Here is a 20098-nt window from a genome sequence, read left to right on the forward strand (position 1 = left end):
GTGGGAGGTTGGGGGAACCAGGTGGTGGGTATTAGAGAGGGCACAGATTGCATGGAGCACTGGGTGTGGTGCAAAAACAATGAATACTGTTAGGCAGAAAAGAAATAAAATATATATATATATATATATATATATATATATATATATATATATATATATAAAAGAAAGAGAACCCAGGACTCCCAGAGTCTCCCAGAGAACGTATCTGCCACCCAACCATCCCATCCCTGCATTCACATTTGTTCTTTTCCAGAAACTTTGACTCCTTACCACCCTTTAATATTTATGGCAGAATACACCCATTAAACCAGTTAACATTTTCTGACATGAGTGATAGAATTATTCAAATGATCATCAAATTGAATCGTAACAATAAAACATGCTTAGCAAATCCGTTAAACATCAGACTGATGAATATTCTAGCCCATCCTCATTTTGAAAAATATAGGTTTAGTCTAATGAAAAGATATTATTTTAACTTGCTGGTTCATAGCTTATAATAAATCCACAAGGAAAGGTAAAATGTAGACCTATTCAGCAGGCTTCACTCTGTCATTTTCCTTTAAAAAAGTTCCTAAGTATAGAGCAGTGGGAATATTTTAGTGCTATGCTAATGAAATTTGAATATCTGGGCATTTCCGTGGGAGCTGCTTTATAAATGGGCAGAAAGATGATATTTTAAGAGAAAGGTTAAATGTTCTGTGATGAGATGTGTCTGCCTTCTAAAACCAGTGCAAGAGCTAATGGCAATTAGGCGTTTTATAAAACGTGGGCATTCCTGGAGAGCTCTTCAAAGCTGAAGGCAGACACAGCAGGAGAGACTTCCTTTTTCTGTCTCCCCCTTGCTCCCCCCCACCCCCCACTCCGGTGGGGTCCCAGAGACTTTGAGAGAGCTGAAGAAATAATTATTCTCAATCACACCCCTGTCCCCCACACTCATAGCACATCACATAAAATCTAGATTTTATAAATCCACTGGACCGTATAAATCAACTTGGAATAGTTGTGAACATCCCTTCCTTCCCACGCATGCTCGATGACTTTTTGGGACTAGTTACCACAAAGCAGCCTATTTCATTTAAAGCTTTGTCATGGGCTCCGACTTTTCCTTTCCCCAGTTCACACAAATACTTTTCCCACCATGTCCCGTCACACGCCCTATTCAGCCAGCTCCAAGCGTAGCTGGAAACCTTAGCGCAGGGAGGACCATACCTGGGGCCCTGGAGCTCCCCACCTCGGCCTGCGGCCCCATACCAGCACTGCCCGAGAGCTTTCTCCTGACCTAGTGCCAAGGGCCTTTCTGGAAGCCACAGCCCCAGGCGAGTAAGATGTTCTCAAGACGGGTCATGTACCTGCTTATCTGTTTCCTGGTTTGGGAGAAGGGGCTGGTGGACCTCCTTGTGGTCCTGGGTTGAATCCCCATTAGATGAGCTCTGCTGGATCTAAAGGCCTGATTGTGATTTTAGAACCAAGCCCGCTGAGGACAGAAGCGCCCTGACCAAGAGTAGAACCAAGGATGAAGTCATTGAAAACCTCAAAAACCATAAACAGCAGCAGGACCCAGCCTTCAGAAAACTATTTCTTGACCTCAGCAAAGAACCTAATGGCAAAATTAATGTGCGTGACTTCAAGAAGGTAGGAGAATGGGTTTCTCTGTGTTTCTGTGTTTCTCTCATTCCTGGAGAAGTTCAGCAGTTTGGTTAACGGGCCTTGAAGGATGGGAGATACATTCCCAGCAAGGGGTTTATTCCCTTAAGGGTGAAGCAAATCCATTTCGAAGCATCTTTGAACAGTGTAAAAGGATTCTTCGGCCCAGAATGCCTTTGGCAACTTCTTCAGAGAATACTTTTGGTATGGATGTGGCCAATTTTTGATATTTAAACTTTCCAGAGTGTTCGTGGATGTGGTATTTGGCCAGAGGAATACCTGGCTGATGCTTCTAGTACATTCTGGAGCAGAAGCGGGGGCGGGGGTGGGACCGAAGCTGCTCAGGCCCCTTCCCTGCCAGCAAGGAGTTCCTGCCATGCCGCGATGACAGAGCTGTGGTTTGTTCCTCGAGAAAGTGAAAAAAGAATCTGGCAGCAGAAGCGGGAAGCTCAGAGCGCTGAGGGGAACTGGGAGGTTCTGCCGGAAAGAACTCAGCTTGAAGGGTTCTGCATGGACTTCTCGAGGAAATAATTTAAATGAGTGCTTAAAATTCCTGTTACGACCCCTCTAGCTAGTAGTCTTCAGCTACTTTTAAGAAAAGCATTTCAGTTAATATGTAGCAGTGTCTGTGTGGACAAATTTGGAAGAAGGCAATGAAATATATTTCCAAGAAGAGAATAATTATATTAGTAGCTACTATTTATCTAGTGCCTGCCCCCGTGTGAGGTGCTGAAGTAGGCTCTGTGCTTATTTTCTCTCTGGGCAGGCAGCATCCCTGAGGCCAGATGGAGGAGAGAGCGGGATAGGGGTATCCGCAGGGGGTTGGGGGGATGGGACAGGGTGGCTACCAGCGCAGTCACTGATAACCCTGGTGAGGTTTTATCCGGGAAGGAGGTAAGTGGGTGTGAATCATCGCCTCCAGGGCGCCCTGTCCTAGACTCTCGTGCCCCCAAGCCCCCCGAGCCCAGCAGCCGTGAATGACCGTGATGCTCAGTGCTCTTAATTCACGGCATCAGTTCATAGGTTCTCAGGAGGTTAAGAATCCACTAGGCTGCCGCTGGTTTTTCAGGGACTTTGCAGGGGTCACCTTAGAGAAGGGCAGCAGGTGGTAGCAAAGCGAGGGCCACTAACCCAGACAGCAGACGGCACGTGCCGCTGCTCTCCGCTGCCCACCTGTGAACAGGTCTGTAAGCTCAGCGGCACGTTCTTCTGTCTTAGGGCTTCTCTGCCATCGCTAAGCCAGTGGCTCACCTGTTGGCAACTCTACTTCCCATCCCAGACCGCCCTCCTAAAACTTCAGTCGCTGGTGCCCGCCTGCCTACTTGACTTCTTCGCGTGGGTGTCCGGAGATAGCCGAATTGCCACCAAGGCCTTTCTGCCAGCAGCCCTTCCGTTCTCAAGGGCAGCCTTGGCCCCGTCGCTCAGGGCTCCAATCTGGGGTCTCCCTTGACTCTCTCCTTTCTCTCGCACCCATGCCCATTGCATCAGCAAAGCCTGTTGGCTACCTTGAAAGTCACTCCAGAACATGACTGCAGTCCCACCTCTTCTGCTTCTGGCCATTGCCACCTCTCTGGTCTCCCTGTGCCTGCCCTTTCCCCACTGCGGTGTGTTCTCAACCCAGTAACCACAGTCACACTCCCACGGGTCTGCAGAGGGGTCACTCCCGCTCAGAACCCTCCCATCTCGCCCCTCTCTTACATGAGTACAAACCAGGGTCCGAGCGGGGCCTGGGGGTCCAGCAGTAGCCAGCCCCTCGCTGCCTCTCTGACCTCCACACTCACCACGCTCCCTGCTGCTCACCTCGCTCAGCCACACCAGCCTCCTGCTCTGCCTCTGACCACCGGCCACTGGCTGGCCCCTCCACCTGGAGGGTGTCCCTCTGACGGCTGTGTGGCTGTCCCCCTCACCTCCTCCAAGCCTTTGTCCAATGGCACTTCATGGCGACCCTGACATTCCCAGGGCAAATACGACCTGCTCTCCCACCTCAATCTCCTTTACCCCATTTTTTTTTTCCACCTCCTGCCATGGATGTTGCACTTAGAACCCTTCCATCCGCGTCTTTATTCTGCTGTTTCCCTGACTTCCTCCGTTAAATCGCATACTCCAAAGGTGGCCGTTTTTCTCTCTCGCGGACAGTGAGGCATCCCCAGTGGGATGGCACAAAGCAGGGCCCAACGCTGACCGAAGGAATGGGTGGATTTGGAGAGTCGCTGGAATCCCCAGTGGTGCCCAGAATAGATGCCACTTGGGGACTGAGGGAGGCAGGTGTTTCAGAAGCCCATTGCACCTGCCTGTGGCAATACCCAAGCCCACCCTGGTCCCCTGCCCTGCCCCTGGAGCTTCCCTACATTCTGGCTGACCTTGGGGGACAACTCTATGCCCAGCTGGTCTGCTGCTTGCTTCACAGGGGTGGCTGCACGCCTCTCCCTCTCTTGCTCCTGTCTCCTGGCTTCCCATGCACTCCCCTGCCTTCTGAAGATGTGCCCCTGCTGAGGGCAAAGGGAAAAAGAACCCACAAAAGGACAGGACCAAGATGCAGGAGGAAAAGCCTCTGGCTGTTTCCACAACTAATTTGCTGGGAACCCAGTTAGGCAAGTTGTCAACTCGTTTCCCCCCTAGTGACTTGTGCGGTTTAACTTTTGGGAAACATCCTGTCGTGACCACCTGTTTAGCCTGAAGATCAACAACCCCGGGTGATTTTAAATAGTCTGCTGGGAACCCAGATTTGACCTTCATAAGATGATACCTTCAAACCATTATGCACATAGAAACTTCACTGTTAATTGAAGAGGTTATTTATAGTTCAGGGTGCTTCCCGTACTGGTGAGGTCAGAGCTGGAGAGATCACAGTCAGTCCACCACCATAGAAAGAAACATAAGCTCAGATTAGACCTAACGCAGGGCACCCTGATGCCGAAGGTTCAGGAATGTCGAACTCCTGTGGCAATAAAACCTTTGGAATCAACTCCTCTGATCTTAAGGATCCGTGACAAGGACAACCATGTCAGTGTCGTTACAGCAGTGAGAGCAGTGACAATGACGATGACGGGCCGTCCCTCATACAGCCACGATGCTAAGCGTGCTCTCCACGTGGCATCACCGCCAGGGGTCTGGCTCCTCTGGCACTCTGGATCTTGCTACACGGGTCTTATTTTTAATCCTTGCAGAAACCCTGTGGGACATACATGACCTTATGCCCATTTCACAAATGAGGAGGCCAAAGCTTAGGAAGGAGTTAGGATAGTGGCTCAGTGTGGTTCAGCTGGCAAGCAGCTCAGGCCCTTGGATTGGAATCCACGTCAGTCTCTATCAGCCTTAAACCTTTGCCAAAGGTAAGAAGGGCTAGCTGGGTGTCAGACGGGCTTACTGGGTGTCAGACGGGTTGCTGGGTGTTAGACGCGTAGTTGGATATGATTGTTGGCAGCTTTGAGGTTGTATCCAGCCTCAGAATTCTGGAAGGAGGTCATTAATTTTAATGACACTGTCCTTTAACAACTTCTTATCATTTTAGTCGTAGATACGCGACGCTCTTGCACTTGTCCTCCCCAAATCTGTCCCACAGTGATGAGTGTGATGCAGTGTTTGCCGAGTTTCAGTTTCAGGCCGGGGGAGCCGGGAGTGAGGCTGTCCGTCACATGTCCCTGCTTCCTGCTCACACACGCATGTCGTTGTTCCTAAGTTGAATTTAGCACTTAGCCGCTGGCCCAGACACCTGGTACTCTGCATGAGAAGAGCTCATTCTTTATTCTCACCAGCCGTTGCCTGGCCTGTGACCAGGACAAAAGGCGGCTGGCTGCACAGGTTCAACGCGGGACAGCCGTAATAGAGTCTCCGCATTGTCCTTGCTGGGGACTGTTACTGGTTTCCCCACTGCGGTCAGGAAGAATTTGTCTGCTAGATGGATTTATTTGTTTACTAATAATCTGTGTCCCCCCCCACCTGCCTGTTCTCTCTCTTTAATGTAAAAGACATCAGGGTTTCTGGAGAGTATGAGGTGACCAGCAGCGCCTCGCTGAGCCCTCCCACCACAGGCACAGCTGTCGGGGTCTTAACGGACTCTGTGCGTTCCAGGTTCAGTGTGTCATTCCCATGGGGGAGGTGGAGGGACTGATCTTTCTGGAATACCGCTAGACCTGGTCTGGGTAGATTGCATCCGACATTACATCATCTCTCACAACAAGCCCGGAGGCACAGTCTTTCTCCCCGGAAGTGCCCCTGCCCCGGTTCATTCATTCTCGCTCTGGCTGCTGTACCACATGGCCTGCGACTTTAGCATAGTTTGTAACGTGTCATTGTATTTAAATGACGAGTCAAGATCTGGTGGTGGTGCAGGAAAAGGTTTTTGAATTTCAAGTTGATCTAGAATGCTTTTTCGTTCTCCTCGCCCTCTCCTTCAAGTGCTGAGTTAACAGTAACCGCGCCCCCCACCAAAACGGTGTCTGACTTAAGAAAGGTGGTTGTTTTTCTCTCTTGTAATGAGGATTCCAGACCTTGTCTCTGCAGGTCAGCCCCAAATAGCTCTACCATGTCTTCAGCAGCCCTGGCTGCTTCTAGCTTTGTCCTCATTCAGCCTCATTCTTGTGCATGGAATATAGCTGCTGGGGCACCAGCCATCACACACGTTTCAGGCATAAATAAGAGGAAAAGTGAAGGCAAAAGGCTCGAGCCAGACAAGTCTTTCCCTTTTTTTTTGAAGGGCTTTCGTGGAAGCTTCCCTCGGCAGAATGAAGACCAGGCTGTGATAGAGATGTTATAGAGAGAAATACGTGATTTTTTGCTGGGGATGTTACTACCTTTAGAAAAAGCAAGGTTCTGGTTCCAAGGGAGATGGAGGGAGTACACATCATGCAGGCAGACGTAACTGTCTCTGCCGTCCTCTCTCTTTGTAAACCTTTTGAGGATGCCTGTTCCATACTTGGTATCAGACTAAACCACACGGGGACATGGGGAAAGCAGACGTTCATTGCTCAGGGCCAGTGACCCATGGGGGAACATAAAATGACAAAACATCCAAGGACATGTAAGTCAAGATTAGTCTCACTGCATAATTAGGCTAATTGAGCTATTCTATCCATCAGGAATTTGAGGGCGACTTTACCTTCTAATTCCCTGTAATTGGCTGTTCCTGTTGGTAAATCTCAATTCTTCGTCCTTGGTAAACACACTGTATGTTGTTCAGTTCACTGTTATCCTTAAGCCTCATCCCCCGAGTCCCAGCTGAGGCCCCTGGAGACAGACACGGGGCTGCAGAGCTCATCAGCACACTTATAGAACCCTTGAGACGTGGACTATCAAAGCAGGAGTGTGTGACAAGCCAGCTGGAGCCCCAGATTCTTGGTGGCCGTGACTCCTTGCTTCTCACCTGCCTTGCTGGGGAGGAGGTGAGCTTTCCTTCCTCTTTCCAGCAGAGCGTCCCCATGCCCTCTGCCGGCTGCTCAGACTCACATAGCTAGGAGCTGGTGCCCTCCCATCCCCAAGCATCACTTCCTGATCACACAGTCTTTTCCACTTGGGGGCCAGGGACCAGGATATAAACCAAGCCCCATGAACACTGTCGAGCATCTCAAAGGCCTCAGGAATGGATGAACAAATTAAATAAGTATGGTGACTCGGGGAGACTTCTGTTTTTTTTAAAGTCTGGTATTAAATATTTTCCATCTGGTTTTAAACCCTCTGTTGGGAGCATACAACTCTGGTAAATAAAACAGATATTTAAAAACCCTTTATTGTATATTATGGTCAGTTTTGTGAAGGGAAAAACAAAAAAAAAAAGCTCGAGAACCGTAATGGGAACAAACAGAATGAATTCTTGCCATTTTTGACAACATAGATGGATCTCAGGGGTATTATGCTAAGCGAAATAAGTCAGAGAAAAAGACAAATACCATAGGATTTCACTTACATGGGGAATCTAAAAAACAAAGGAAGAAACACAAAACAAAGCAGGAGAGACTCAGGGATACAGGAAACTGTGGGTGTCTGGAGATGGGGAGGCCTGGGCTATGGGGGTAGGGGCAGGTGAGGAGGATTAAGAGCTACAGACCTCCAACTGTAAGGCACATCAGTCCCGGGGATGTGATGCACAGCAGGGGAATATAGTCAGTAATAATATTGTCATAACTTTGTGTGGTGACAGATGGGAAGTAGACTTATTGCGGGGATCATTTTGTAATGTATAAAAACATTGAATCGTTATGATGTGTACCTGAAACTAGTAGGACATTGTATGTCAACTATACTGAAGTTTTAAAAAGTTTAAAAAAAGAAAAACAGAAACTTTTGTAGTAAGAGACTCAGGTTTATTCACAATCAGAGACCCCGAGAGCCGGAGACCTGTGTGGGGTCATCCCCCAACTTTTGCTGTTTGGTATATCATGTTGCGTTCTGGCTACTGTGGGCGCAGAGAGGAGTTCTCCATGCTTGCTCTGAGCCCCATCAGATTCAGCATATGGAGCCCTGGCTCTTTATCCTTGTTGGAGGTGAAGGTTGGGGGGGCTCATGACTCAGGTAAGAAAACAGGGAGAAAGAGATGACGTCCCGTGCACTGGAGGCCCAGTGGTCAGGGCCGGATGAGTAGACCTGGTTCTTTAGCTTTGTGTTCCTCACAGCTTCCCAGTGGTGCTCATGTTTTAAGGGGTGACCTATGTTCAAAGTCCATATTCATTTTTGTTGGGCCACGCCCCAAACAACCATCAGAAGTCTGGATTTCTCCATCTTCCGGCCATAACCTTCACCAGAGGTCAAAACTAGACTCTCACAGCTCCCGGCTGTGCCCCAATGGGCCAGATCTTCCAGGGCAGGAGCAGCTGCTGACCCTCGGTGTCTGTTGATCCAGTTTCCAGGGCTTCTGTTTTTGCCTTGTGTGTGTAAGTCCTTCTCCCTGGATGGCCTTTGTCTCCTAAGTACCACAGTGTGGGGGCTTGCCATCAGTCCCAGAGGCCAGCACTTGTCTGGAAGGCAAAGCCAGTCATGGTCTCCAGTTTTGCCACTCCAGTGCCATTAACCTAGCAAACGCTGTGCTGAGTGGCCCCCTGCCTGGCCCAACCCTGTTTCCCAGCCTCAGTTCCACTCCCAGAGTCATCAGCTCTTCCCAGGGAAAATGCAGTTGCATAGCCTCAGTTCACCCCTGAAGGGTCCTCCTCGTCTGGGAACTTCAGTCCCTCAGATGACATGGCTTCCTTGGCTATCTGATGCCTTCCCATTATCCTCTGATTGCTGGGGCTCCTCTAGATGTTTTCACTGGGAATGTTAGCCCACTAGGAATTGCTCCATCCTATCTTGAAGCAGCCAAAGTCTAGCAGTTTTATTAGTCTTTTCCAAGTAACAGCCTTTATTGTTATTATTTTTTTTAAGATTTTATTTATTTATTTGACAGAGAGATCACAAGTAAGTAGAGAGGCAGGCAGAGAGAGGGATGGGGAAGCAGGCTCCCTGCCAAGCAGAGAGCCCGATGTGGGGCTTGATCCCAGGACCCTGGGACCATGATCTGAGCCAAAAATAGAGGCTTAACCCACTGAGCTACCCAGGTGCCCCTGTTATTTCTTACTATACATTTATTTTATATTTGTGTATTTCTGCTGTTTCTTTGATGATTTTTTTCCTTCTAATTGATTGGGATTTAATTTGCTCTTCTTTTTCTAATTTCTTGAGACAAATGTTAGATCATTGCTTTTTAGCCTTTATTTCTCTCATATATGAACAGATGGCTATACATTGCCCTCTAGATACAGGCTTAGCCACATCTACAAGTTTTGGTATCTCATTCACTGTCATTCAGTTTAAAATGTTATAATTTCCCTTGCGATGTCTTTTTTCCAATGGTTTATTTAAAAGAGTGTATTGTTTCATTTCCACACAGTTGGGATTTTCTAACTTACCTCTTGTTATTGATTTTAAAATCGATTACATTGTGATCAGAGAGTAAATGCCAAAGTCTAAATGACTTCCGCCTATTTTATTGAGGCTTGGATTATGACCCAACATATAGACAATTTCCATAAATTTTCCATAAACCCATGAAAAGAATGCATACTTCTTCACGGTCCTTCAGTTTTCTAAGTATGTCACTTAGATTGATGTCATTAATTGTGTTTTTCAGAACTTGTATATCCTTATTGCCTGCTCATTCCATTAGCTATTGGCAGAAGTGTGTTGAAGTCTCTCATCTAATGGTGCATTTGTCTAGTGAAGATCTTCTTTATTCTGTTGATTGTTGCTTTATTCACTTTGAAGCTAAATTATTGGGTGCACATAGATTTAGAATTGCAGCAGCTTCCTATGAATTATCTCCTTTATCATTATGACATGACTCTTGATACAGAGTAATGCTACTTGCCTTTAAGCCTATTTTTGTCTGATAATAACATAGTTACTTCAGCTTCCTTTTGATTCATGTTTACATAGTGTATGCTTTTCTGTCCTTCCACTTCAAACTTTCTGGGTGCTTATATTTCAAGTAAGTCTCTTATAGGCAGAGTATAGCTGATATTTTAGAAGATAGGTTGTGACAGTCAGTCTTCTATTTGGAGTATTTAATTACTAATATTATTGGCTTTATATCTATCATCTTAATATTTTTTTTTCTATTTGACCCACCTGTCTTGTGGGTCTTCTTGCCTTTTTAAAGAATATTCATCTATTTCTATTAGTCCATTTGCTCCTCTGTTAGCTTATTGGTGAAAACATTCTTCTGCCATTTGTTCAGAGGCTACACTAGCATTACAACATGCATTCTTGTCTTATAGTTTGTAGTTAAATATAGACCATCATGTTTATCATTTCCCTAACAATGCTGGATTTAAAAATGCTTTAATTTCACTTACCCCTATCTTTTGTGTTATTGTAATCATACATTTAAATCTTACACCTAGGTTAAATCCTGCAAGACGCTATTATCATTATTATAGTAAATAAGCTGTCATACATGTCTATGTATCTACACTTGCTCTTGTTCTTTCCATCTTACATTTTTGTGCTAGCACCTGCACTCATTTTTATTCTGAAGGCCTCTTTTGTGCTGCTGCTAATTCAAGTGTGCAGACAGCTAAGTCTCTGAGTTTCTGTGTGTGTGTGTGTGTGTGTGTGTGTGTGTGTGTGTGTGTGTTTTATGTAGTTTTCCATAGTCCTTACCTCACATCCTTTTTCTGGTCCATGACCCCATCCAGGATCCCACATTACATTTAGTTGTCACATCTTCTTAGCTCCTCTTTGCTCTGGCAATCTCTTTCTCAGACTTTCCTTGTTTCTGACTGACCTTGACAGTTTTGAGATTATTGGCCAGCTATTTTGTTGAATGTCACTCTTTGGAATTTGTCTGATATTTTTCTCAGGATTAGACTGGGGTGATGTTTTTGGAAGGAAGAACCCAGAGGTAAAGTACCCTTCTCATTGCATCTTATCAGGGGATATGCCATCAACATGGCTGATCACTGTTGATGTTGACCTTGATCACCTGACTGAGCTGTCTGCCAGGCTTTTCCACCCTAAACTTACCCTTTTTTCTCTCTTTCCATTTGAGGAGAAGTTACTATGCACAGCCCACAATGAAGGAATAGGGAATTATTATGCTCCACCTCTTTAAGGGGACAATATCTACAGAAATTATTTGGAATTCTTCTGCATGGGAAATGTGTGTGTTCTGTACCATGTGTTAATTTGTTCATTTCTTTTATCAGTATGGACTCGTGCCTCATTATCCTTTAAATATTCTTATGATCCTTATTAGGGCTTCCTTTTGTATTCCTGATTTTGGTCATTTTTTAAAAATCTTTTCTCTTTATTGAATAGTTTAGCTGGAGGTTTATCACTTTTATTGATCTTTTTAATAAAACAAGCTGTGTTTTCATTGATTTTTCTCTATTTCAGTCATTCCTGGTTTTATCTCTTATTTCTTTTCTTCTGCTTACTTTATTTATTTTTACTTCCTTTAGGTTTAAGTTTAATTTGCCTGACACATAAAGTGATTATTCTTGGAAGGTTCATCTTGAGAACCTGGTAGAATTTCTGGTGGTAAAATCCATGAAAGTATGGCCCCCCTCCAAAATTTCTCAGTCTTAAGCTAATCCTCATTCCACCTCCAGTACTTTGTCAAAATTACCACTTAAGTGTTCTGCCAGTTTGTGGCTACAGTGGCTTCTGCTCCAGGCTAGCTGATCTTTGCTGTGATTGTACATATTAACCTGTCTTTCCAGATGTCAGATTTCTCTGATGGCTCTAAGAAAAGTTACTGATTTTCAGTATGTTCAGCCTTTTTCTTGTTGTAACAAGAAAAAGAAGTGATGACTTCCAAACTCTTCACAGTTAAACCTGGAAGCAGAAGTTCACTTTGACTTTTTAAAGATATTTTAGCTGGGAATAATGGCATATTAGGTTGGCAGTTGCTCTCTTCTGGCATTTTAAAGATATCATTTCATTGTCTTCTAACAGGTTGAAGAATTGTTGATGAATAAACCATTAGACTTCCTGTTGCACATTTGAATGCAATGCATGTTTTTCTTTCTCTAGCAGTTTTTAGGGTTTTTCTTTTGTGTTTGGATTTTAGCAGTTTTCTAGATGTGTTAAAGTGTGCCTCTCTTTGTATGAGTCCTGCTGGGGTTTGCAGGTTTTCTTGAGTCTGTAGGTTGATGTGTTTAATAAAAATTTTTTTGAAAAATTCCTAGCCTTTGTCTCTTCTCCTTCTACTCAGTCCCCATTCTCTGTGTCTTGGCCTCCAGTTATGTATGTTAGACCTGTTCACAGTATCTCACTTATATTTCACTCTTTTATGTACTTTTCACTATTTTTTTCAGGGCTTCAGTCCCAGAATTTTCCACTGACCTCTCTTCCAGTTCATTAATCCTGTGTTCTGCTTCTTCAAATCTGTGGTTAATTTTATTCATATCATTCTTAATTTTAGTTTTTTTTCAGTTGTGGGATTTCCATTTAGATGGTTTTTTAAAGATTTTATTTATTTATTTGACCGACAGAGGTCACAAGTAGGCAGAGAGGCAGGCAGAGCGAGAAAGGAGAGAGCCCAATGTGGGGCTCGATCCCAGGACCATGGGATCATGACCTGAGCCAAAGGTAGAGGCTTTAAACCACTGAGCCACCCAGGTGCCCCTAGTTATTTTTAATATATTCCATATTTGTGTCTTTTCTTCTATCATCTCAACATATACCTCTATTTTCTTAAACATATTTGTAGCTATTTAAAAATCTTCTTTCCCCCTGCTAACTCCAGTATCTGGGTCACCTGTAGATCTTTTTCTATTGTCTTTTGTTTCTCTTGATTTGGGGTCACATGGCTATGTCTCCAGATGTGACAGACAGATTTTTATTAAGTATCAGATATTGTGTTAAGAAAATTGAGAGGCTCTAGACAGTGGCACCTTTTCTTTTGCTGGTCAGGTAGAATGGGGACTGATGACCTTAATTCAGTTAGGGACTGAGTTGATTTGAGGCTGGATTGTAGTTTCTCAAGGTTCCATTTGATTTTTTTTTTAAAGCCTCTTCCTTTTGTAGCCTCCAAAGTTTGTAACTCAGAACCTGGGTTATTCTCTGAGTCCTTGCTCCTGAGAAATCCTGAACTTCAACCTTTATTTTCTCAGGACCACAAGCTGACAAAAAAAACCAAAAACAAACAAACAAAAAAACTCATTTGGCTTTCTGCCTTGATTCTTAGTCTTCTGTTCCACATACCTTCCAAACTCAGCAAAGATCTTGAGGGTATAACTGGCAATGTTGGGCTCAGTTGTCTGCTTCCCCTTCTCATGAGGAATCTGTTGAAATCTCTCGTTTGGATGTCAGGTCCCTTGAACTCATAAGTTCTGTTTGCTTCTCCACCTGCTGGTAGTGACCATCTGCCTGGGCCATCAGCCCCAGGCTGAGCCTCTTGCCTTGCTCCCAAAGTGCATGAGTGAAGGTTCTGAGGGTTCCTCTCTTCTCAGACTGTTGTCCCTTTGAGTCCTAGTTGCCTCAGCCTCTCTCTCTATTTCAAAGAGATGTTTTGCTGTATTTTATCTGACTTTTCCATTGATTCTCAAAGGAAGCATAGACCTTCTGTAAGGAAAAGAGTTCCAACACACTGAACACCAACCATTCTGTTTCTGATGGGCATTCACTTCTCTTTTCATTTTTAAAATCTCTTTAAACTATCTTTCTTTAGGGGTCTCTACATACTGATGTTTTTATTTCTATGGCAGGGAATCCCAGGAGTGGGACTGCTTGGTCTAATGTAATATTTCCAAACACATGTTGTGTGTTTGCTTTTTAAAAAAAGTTTATTTATTTATTTGAGAAAGGGGGATTGTGGTGGGTTGGGGAAGGGGAGGGGGAGAGAGAAACTCCAGCAGAGTGCAGAGCTAGATGCAGGGGCTAGATCTCACAACTCTAAGATCATGACCTGAGCCAAAATCAAGTAGGACACTTGACCAGGTGAGCCACATAGATGCCTCTGTTTGCTTTTTAAGACCACATACTATCACAGTTCCTATTTCTGATAGCTATGTAATAGAGTATTTTTTTTCCAACCCCTGTTAGCAATAGGCATTATAGCTCTCTTAAATTTTTGCTGGTCTGGTAGTTTTAAAGTAATAGCTCAGTTTATATTTATTTCCTTGACAGAAAAAGTATGATTTTTTTTTTTTTTTTTTTTTTTTTTTGCTATTTGGATTTGTTCTCCTGTGACTTGCCTATTTATAAATTTTGCCCTTTTGTCAATATTTAAGAGATGCTTATTATAGATATTATTTATCCTATGCTCATAAGAAGGTTTTGAGTTTCAAGTTTACCCCTATCCTCTGGATTCTGACCCCTGGAACTCTCTCCCCTGCGGGGCTCTGTATCTTAATTAGACCCCAGCCTCTGCCCTCCCAGTTTCTACAGCTCTTCTCTGACACTTTGCCCTTTGACTGGCTCCTGCCTGCTTCATTCCTGAAGGCACTGCTTCCCAGTAGTCCTCTCCCCTTCACTGAGATGTGGGCTCGACAGGGGCAGTTATCTGTGTCTTTTCCATTCTCTGCCCTATCCTCAGCATCTAAAACAGGGGCCACCACATAAGTGCTCAATAAATATTTTTTTAATGAACCCCATCGATTTTGAAAAGCATTATAGTGTTTTGGTTTAAAATGTGAACTCTGGAGCCAGACCACCAGAGCCGGAATCACATAGTATCCATGTGACCTTAGGCAAACCTCTCTGGGCCTCAGTTTCCTTATCCCTAAAATGGAAGTCATAGTAGTAGCTACATCAGACGATTATTAGAATTAAGTGAGCACATATATGTGCATCAGTTTCCTAGGGACTTGTAAAAAAATTACCCACAAGCTAGATGGCTTAACACAACAGAAATTTATTCTCTCTGAGAATCCTTCTGGAAGCCAGAAGTCTAATATCAAGTCTAATATCAAAGTCTAATATCAATATCAGCAGAACCATGCTCCCTCTGGTTGCAGAGGAGGATTCTTCCTTGACTATTCCAGCTTCTGATTGTTGCCAGCGGTCCTTGGGCATTCCTTGGCCTTGTAGTGGCCATTACTCCAATATCTGACATCTTCCTCTGGTGTGTCTGTATCTTTACTTGGTGTCTGCTCTCGGTGTTTCTGGATCCAGATTTCCATCTTACGGGATTGCATTCATTGGATTGAGGGCCCTCCCTAATCCAGTACGACCTCATCTGAGCTTGATTATGTGCAAAGACCCTGTTTCCATTGAAGGTCCCACTCAGTAGGGCCTGGCCCTTGGGTTCACTCTTGTATTCACAGTGCCTTCAACAACATGCGGTGTACAGGTGTCCAAAAAAATCTGTTGAATTAGTTAATTGATCAACACTTTGTTTTCTGTACTACAAATATATCTTCAAAATCTATCATTTGCCTTTTTGTTTTATCTTTTCTATTAGAATGTTTAATGTGTTGTATGAGCAAATATATCTATCTTCTTTCTGGTCTTCCTTTTTTCCCTTTTTTTAAAAAATAAATTCTGGATTTGTGGTCTTGGTTAATAAAGTGTCATGACTCTAGTCCCCAGGTCCCCCTCCCATATTTTATAGATAAACTCCTAAACTTTCTTGCAAGAATTTTTACTGTTTTATTTTTTTTAATGAAATGCTTAATCAATATAGAATTAATTTTTGTGTATGGTGTAAGATAGGGTTCTTCTGTATTTTCCCACCAGATTGTCATTTGTAAAATTCTCATTATACTTGGATCTAAGTCTGGAGATTTCCATTTTGTTACACTGATCTATACATCATTTCTGTAGCAATGCAATATTTTTTTTTTTTTAGTGAAACTGATGTTTTTTCATTTTTCTTCCTTTTCACATTTTCTTGGCTACTCTGAGGCCATGTTTATATTTCTCCATAAACACTTCATCCATTTGCATTATTAGGATCCCCCCAAATGTATTATTAAGATCACAATTGGACTTACATTAAATTTATGTATAAAAATGTGCTTTTGAAATCAAGAAGAGAGAACATAATGGAATGTGCAGAAGGGGAAAACAGAGCATTTCATTCCCAGGGGGAATGTGGCTGTTCAGTGTCCCCTTCTCCCGCCACACTTGACTCGGTGCTCAGCTCTGGGCCTCAAAGCTTGTACTCACTTGCCCTTTGGACAACAGACCCAACACTATGGCTTGAGGACAGCCTCCTCTGAAGGAGGACTGGCTCATCTGCTCTTATCTTCCATCTTCATAATCCGTTACTCTTCTGCCCACGGAACACTCTAAGATTTTACACTTGTATGCGAGAATGAGCAGGTTCTGGATATTTGCCTCTAAAATTACGTGTCTGGTCGATTTCCTCGTTACACCTGGAATTCCCCTTGACATTGACAAGCTGTCCAATCACACTGAGGCTGTCTCGTTTCACAATTTTTGAAGGTTGATTTTGGTTCAGCATTTTGTCCTCCTGAGCCATCAGGACACAATTTTCAACTTCTTGGGTTCTGTGGGGATAATGTATTTTTATAGAAGTCTAAAGCAAATCATCATTGCCATCATCATGCCTGCAACAAAAGAAAAAAGAAAAACTGCTGTTTTACAACTCCGTGATCCCTGTCGACAAGCCATTGCTCTGTCTGAAAGTCCAGTGTTGGGTGCTAAGGTGGAAGGAAGGATTGCTTTTGAGAATGTGGTACGGTACCATCACCAGGGGATTAGGTAGAGTTGGGTGGGCCAGACAGATCTGGCCCATGGACTAGAAACTTCTAGATTTGAGGTGTGGTCAGATCATGATCACGGTATCTTTCCAGTGGTCACAGCATCGTGGAATATAGAATTTCCTAGATGTAAAGAGCTGCAAAGACCCTGAGAGCTTGTGCACCTGCCATTATCCTCTCTCTGCCCCAGCTCCTCTGTTTCTACCGTCTCAGTGGACTCATCCCTTACCGAGGGATGTTGGGCTTGGTCGTGTGGCTTTCTTTGACATGGCGTGTGACAGATGTGACCCGAGCAGCAGCCTTAGATCTGCTGTGTGCTTTAGCTTGGCCTTGTGCCCCAGCTAATATTTATATATATTATATTACATACTAGATATCTATTATATATGTATATATGTGTGTATATATATATAGGCATATATATATGCCAACATATATAATTGGCATGTTATATATATTATATAGTATATACCTATTATAATCTGTGTATTATAATCTATTACGTGGAACAAATAGCAACAATAGCTTAGAGCGCAGGGGCCTGGGTAAGGCAGATATGGTCACAAGGGCTCTCCATTTTACGTGATGTGGTTTGGGATGAACTCTGGGTAGCCTGTGGAAAGGTAGGGTGTATGTATTATAATCCCCAGGCAACCACCAAAAAGATGACGCAAAGAGGCCCAGTGAGCAAGTGCTCCTCACACAGAGATGCGGGTGCGTGTCTCTGTCCCGGACGCTCTGCGGCGGCTGCTCTGGGAAAGACCGAGCCACTCAGCAGCAGCTTGTTGTGGGCACCTGCTCGGGGCCATGTGTCTTCCTCCACCGAGAGCCAACAATATTCCCCTGGAATGATGTGGCTTCTTGTGGAAGAGCCCATCTGCAATCCAGGGGACATCCCGGGGGAGGGGGAGTGACGATTTTGTCATCAGAATATGCCAGGCCAATGGCTTGTCACTCTTTGAGGAACTTCCTCAGGGACATGCCTCCTAGAAAGTACTTGAATGGTTAAATGTTTTGAAATCTGCTTTGTAAATGCTGCAGTTTGGGCGTACATGGTAGGGTAAGTTGCTTCCAAGGGCCCTGATAAATCTAGTGGATTTTCTGTGTTCATCTTAGAGATGAGAATGTGCACAGGGAAGCTCCAGAAACACGCGTGTTTGCAAAGTGCCTCTTCTGGTGAGCACCCCCGCTGGGCTTTGCGTCCTGCGTGCTGCTCTGTGCCCGTCGGCAGTGGCGCGCCCGCAACCTCTGGACGGGCTGCCCAAGGCATGCCTAACCTCCGTGCTGCTTCACAAGCCTCCAGGCTGTGAAACATTTGCCTACAGACATTTCCTGACTATCCGTTACATATGTTTTTGTGAAAGGACTGTGCAAGAGGAATTTGCAATGAATAATTCATGTGTAATTGTTTTCAAAATATAAAGTTACTTTTCAAAGAAAGCAACCAATCTATCCATTTCAGAGTCCCCCTGCCGCTTGGGTCCTTCTGTGTGGGCCACAGCTTTCCATCGAAACACTCATGCCATCCTGTGCTGGGCCAGGCTCCCCCACAGAGCTGGGACAGGGTGCGCGTCCAGATGGCGCAGAGCCGTCCCAATTCCCAGCCAGCGCCGCCTGCTCTGGTCCCCATGCGGGCCTTTGGGATCGTCTTGGATTCCAGTGCTGCTCTGTACTGAGCCCCTGCAGGCAACACCACCGCACCTGCATTCCGTTCCCTTTGCTCTCGGCTTCCGATCCCGCACCAGACACTTCCTGCAGCTTGTTACTCTAACTCGTGCACACAAGCCAAGTCAAGGCCAGGGCCTGACCAGCGGGATCAGTACAGGATACAGCGGGATACAGCAAGCCACTGTCACATTCCACTCATTACTGACACTGATAGTGAGGATAAGAACAAGTCAAAGGTGCCAACTCCCTGGGTCCTAGTCCCGCACACCAAGAAGGATGCCCCCAAACAGAAGGAACCAATGACTGCACGCGAGCTGTGGATACATGCTGCGGCTCGGTGGGTGTACATTCGGCAGTTCTAGTCTGAAGAGGCCGAGGCAGAAGGTTCTGTATCTGTAAAGACCTCAGCACCGTCCTGGCATGGAACAGGCAGTAAGCATGGTGATGGTGATGGTGGTGATGGTGATGGTGATGGTGGTGATGGTGATGATGATGGTGGTAATGGTGGTGGTGATGATGGTGGTAATGGTGGTGATGGTGATGATGATGGTAATGGGGATGATGGTGGGAATGATGGTGATGGTGGGGATGGTGGGGATGATGGTGATGGTGGTGGTGATGATGGTGATGGTGGTGATGGTGATGATGGTTGTAGTGGTGATGATGGTGGTGATGGTTGATGATGGTGGTGATGGCGGTGATAAAGGTGGTGATGATGGTGTGGTGATAATGATGGTGGTGAGGAGCATTGTCTCCTCTCATCCCCTGTTCCTTTCCCTCTTCAGCTTCCTCCATAGAATGTAGTCAGTGTATGCTGACCCTGCTGTCCTCTGCTCTTCAACTGACTCTAGCTTCCTGTGGCACCAGAGTCCCTGACCTATGTGAACAGCTGGCCTGTTCATCCCCTGCCCCCTTCCCCTCTGAAAACACAGACGACCCTTCCTTCAAAACCCGTCTCCAGACTCTGCTCTCCCAGACAGATTTCTTTCATCTGTCCTGGGCAAGTTCAGCCACCCTGGATGTCTTTGGCCATTAGATGCACACATTTCCAAGTGTGATTCGATGTCCTTTTTTGGAAGAGAGACACATTTTCTAATTTAGGTTGTGGTGCTCTGAGAGCAGGAGAGATGGTATCTTCTGCCCTCCCTATATTCCTCTCAGCATCCCTTTTGGAGGGATTCACCTGCAGGCAGGTAACACTGGCCTGGTTGTTGACCTACTGGCCCCTGACAGAGGAGTCCCGGCATAAGGGCTCCTTGAGCAGCGCAGCTGATCAATTTCTCCTAGGAAGGCATCATCTCGATAATTCTGCTTCACGAAGTGCGGTGCAGGGAAGTATGTGTTCTCATTTGTCCCTCCACCTGCCCGACTATTCACACAAAACAGAAACCACTGGTAAGCGGTAGGTTCCGTGCAGTGGAAGGAAGGGAGGGCGGATGACTTTCAGGGAGTGCACTCACGTGAGGAGAGGAGAGAAGCGTCCACGGATGGTCCCTCCCCCACAAAAAAAAATGCAGGAACTTGCAGCTGAAACTGGATCATAATGAAACTTGGATAAAAACTTTAGTTCTCCTCCCTCAAACCACCTTGCTGGACTTTGTTCGTGTTTCCTCGACGTCTGTGAATATCAATCTCACTTTAGG

The 20098-nt window shown here is 45.1% G+C and overlaps 1 protein-coding gene across 1 annotated transcript in view; it reads left to right on the plus strand.

Annotated features, from left to right (window-relative positions):
• The window catches only part of EFCAB6 (EF-hand calcium binding domain 6), a 201548-nt gene that overhangs the window by 99623 nt on the left and 81827 nt on the right, over positions 1-20098 (plus strand). The window contains exon 15 of the mRNA XM_059404572.1: positions 1467-1635. Coding sequence (XP_059260555.1) covers positions 1467-1635 — 169 coding nt within the window. The remainder of the gene's footprint in view (positions 1-1466; positions 1636-20098) is intronic.

Source organism: Mustela nigripes, chromosome 6, assembly GCF_022355385.1.
Source record: "Mustela nigripes isolate SB6536 chromosome 6, MUSNIG.SB6536, whole genome shotgun sequence".
NCBI classification, from domain to species: domain Eukaryota; kingdom Metazoa; phylum Chordata; class Mammalia; order Carnivora; family Mustelidae; genus Mustela; species Mustela nigripes.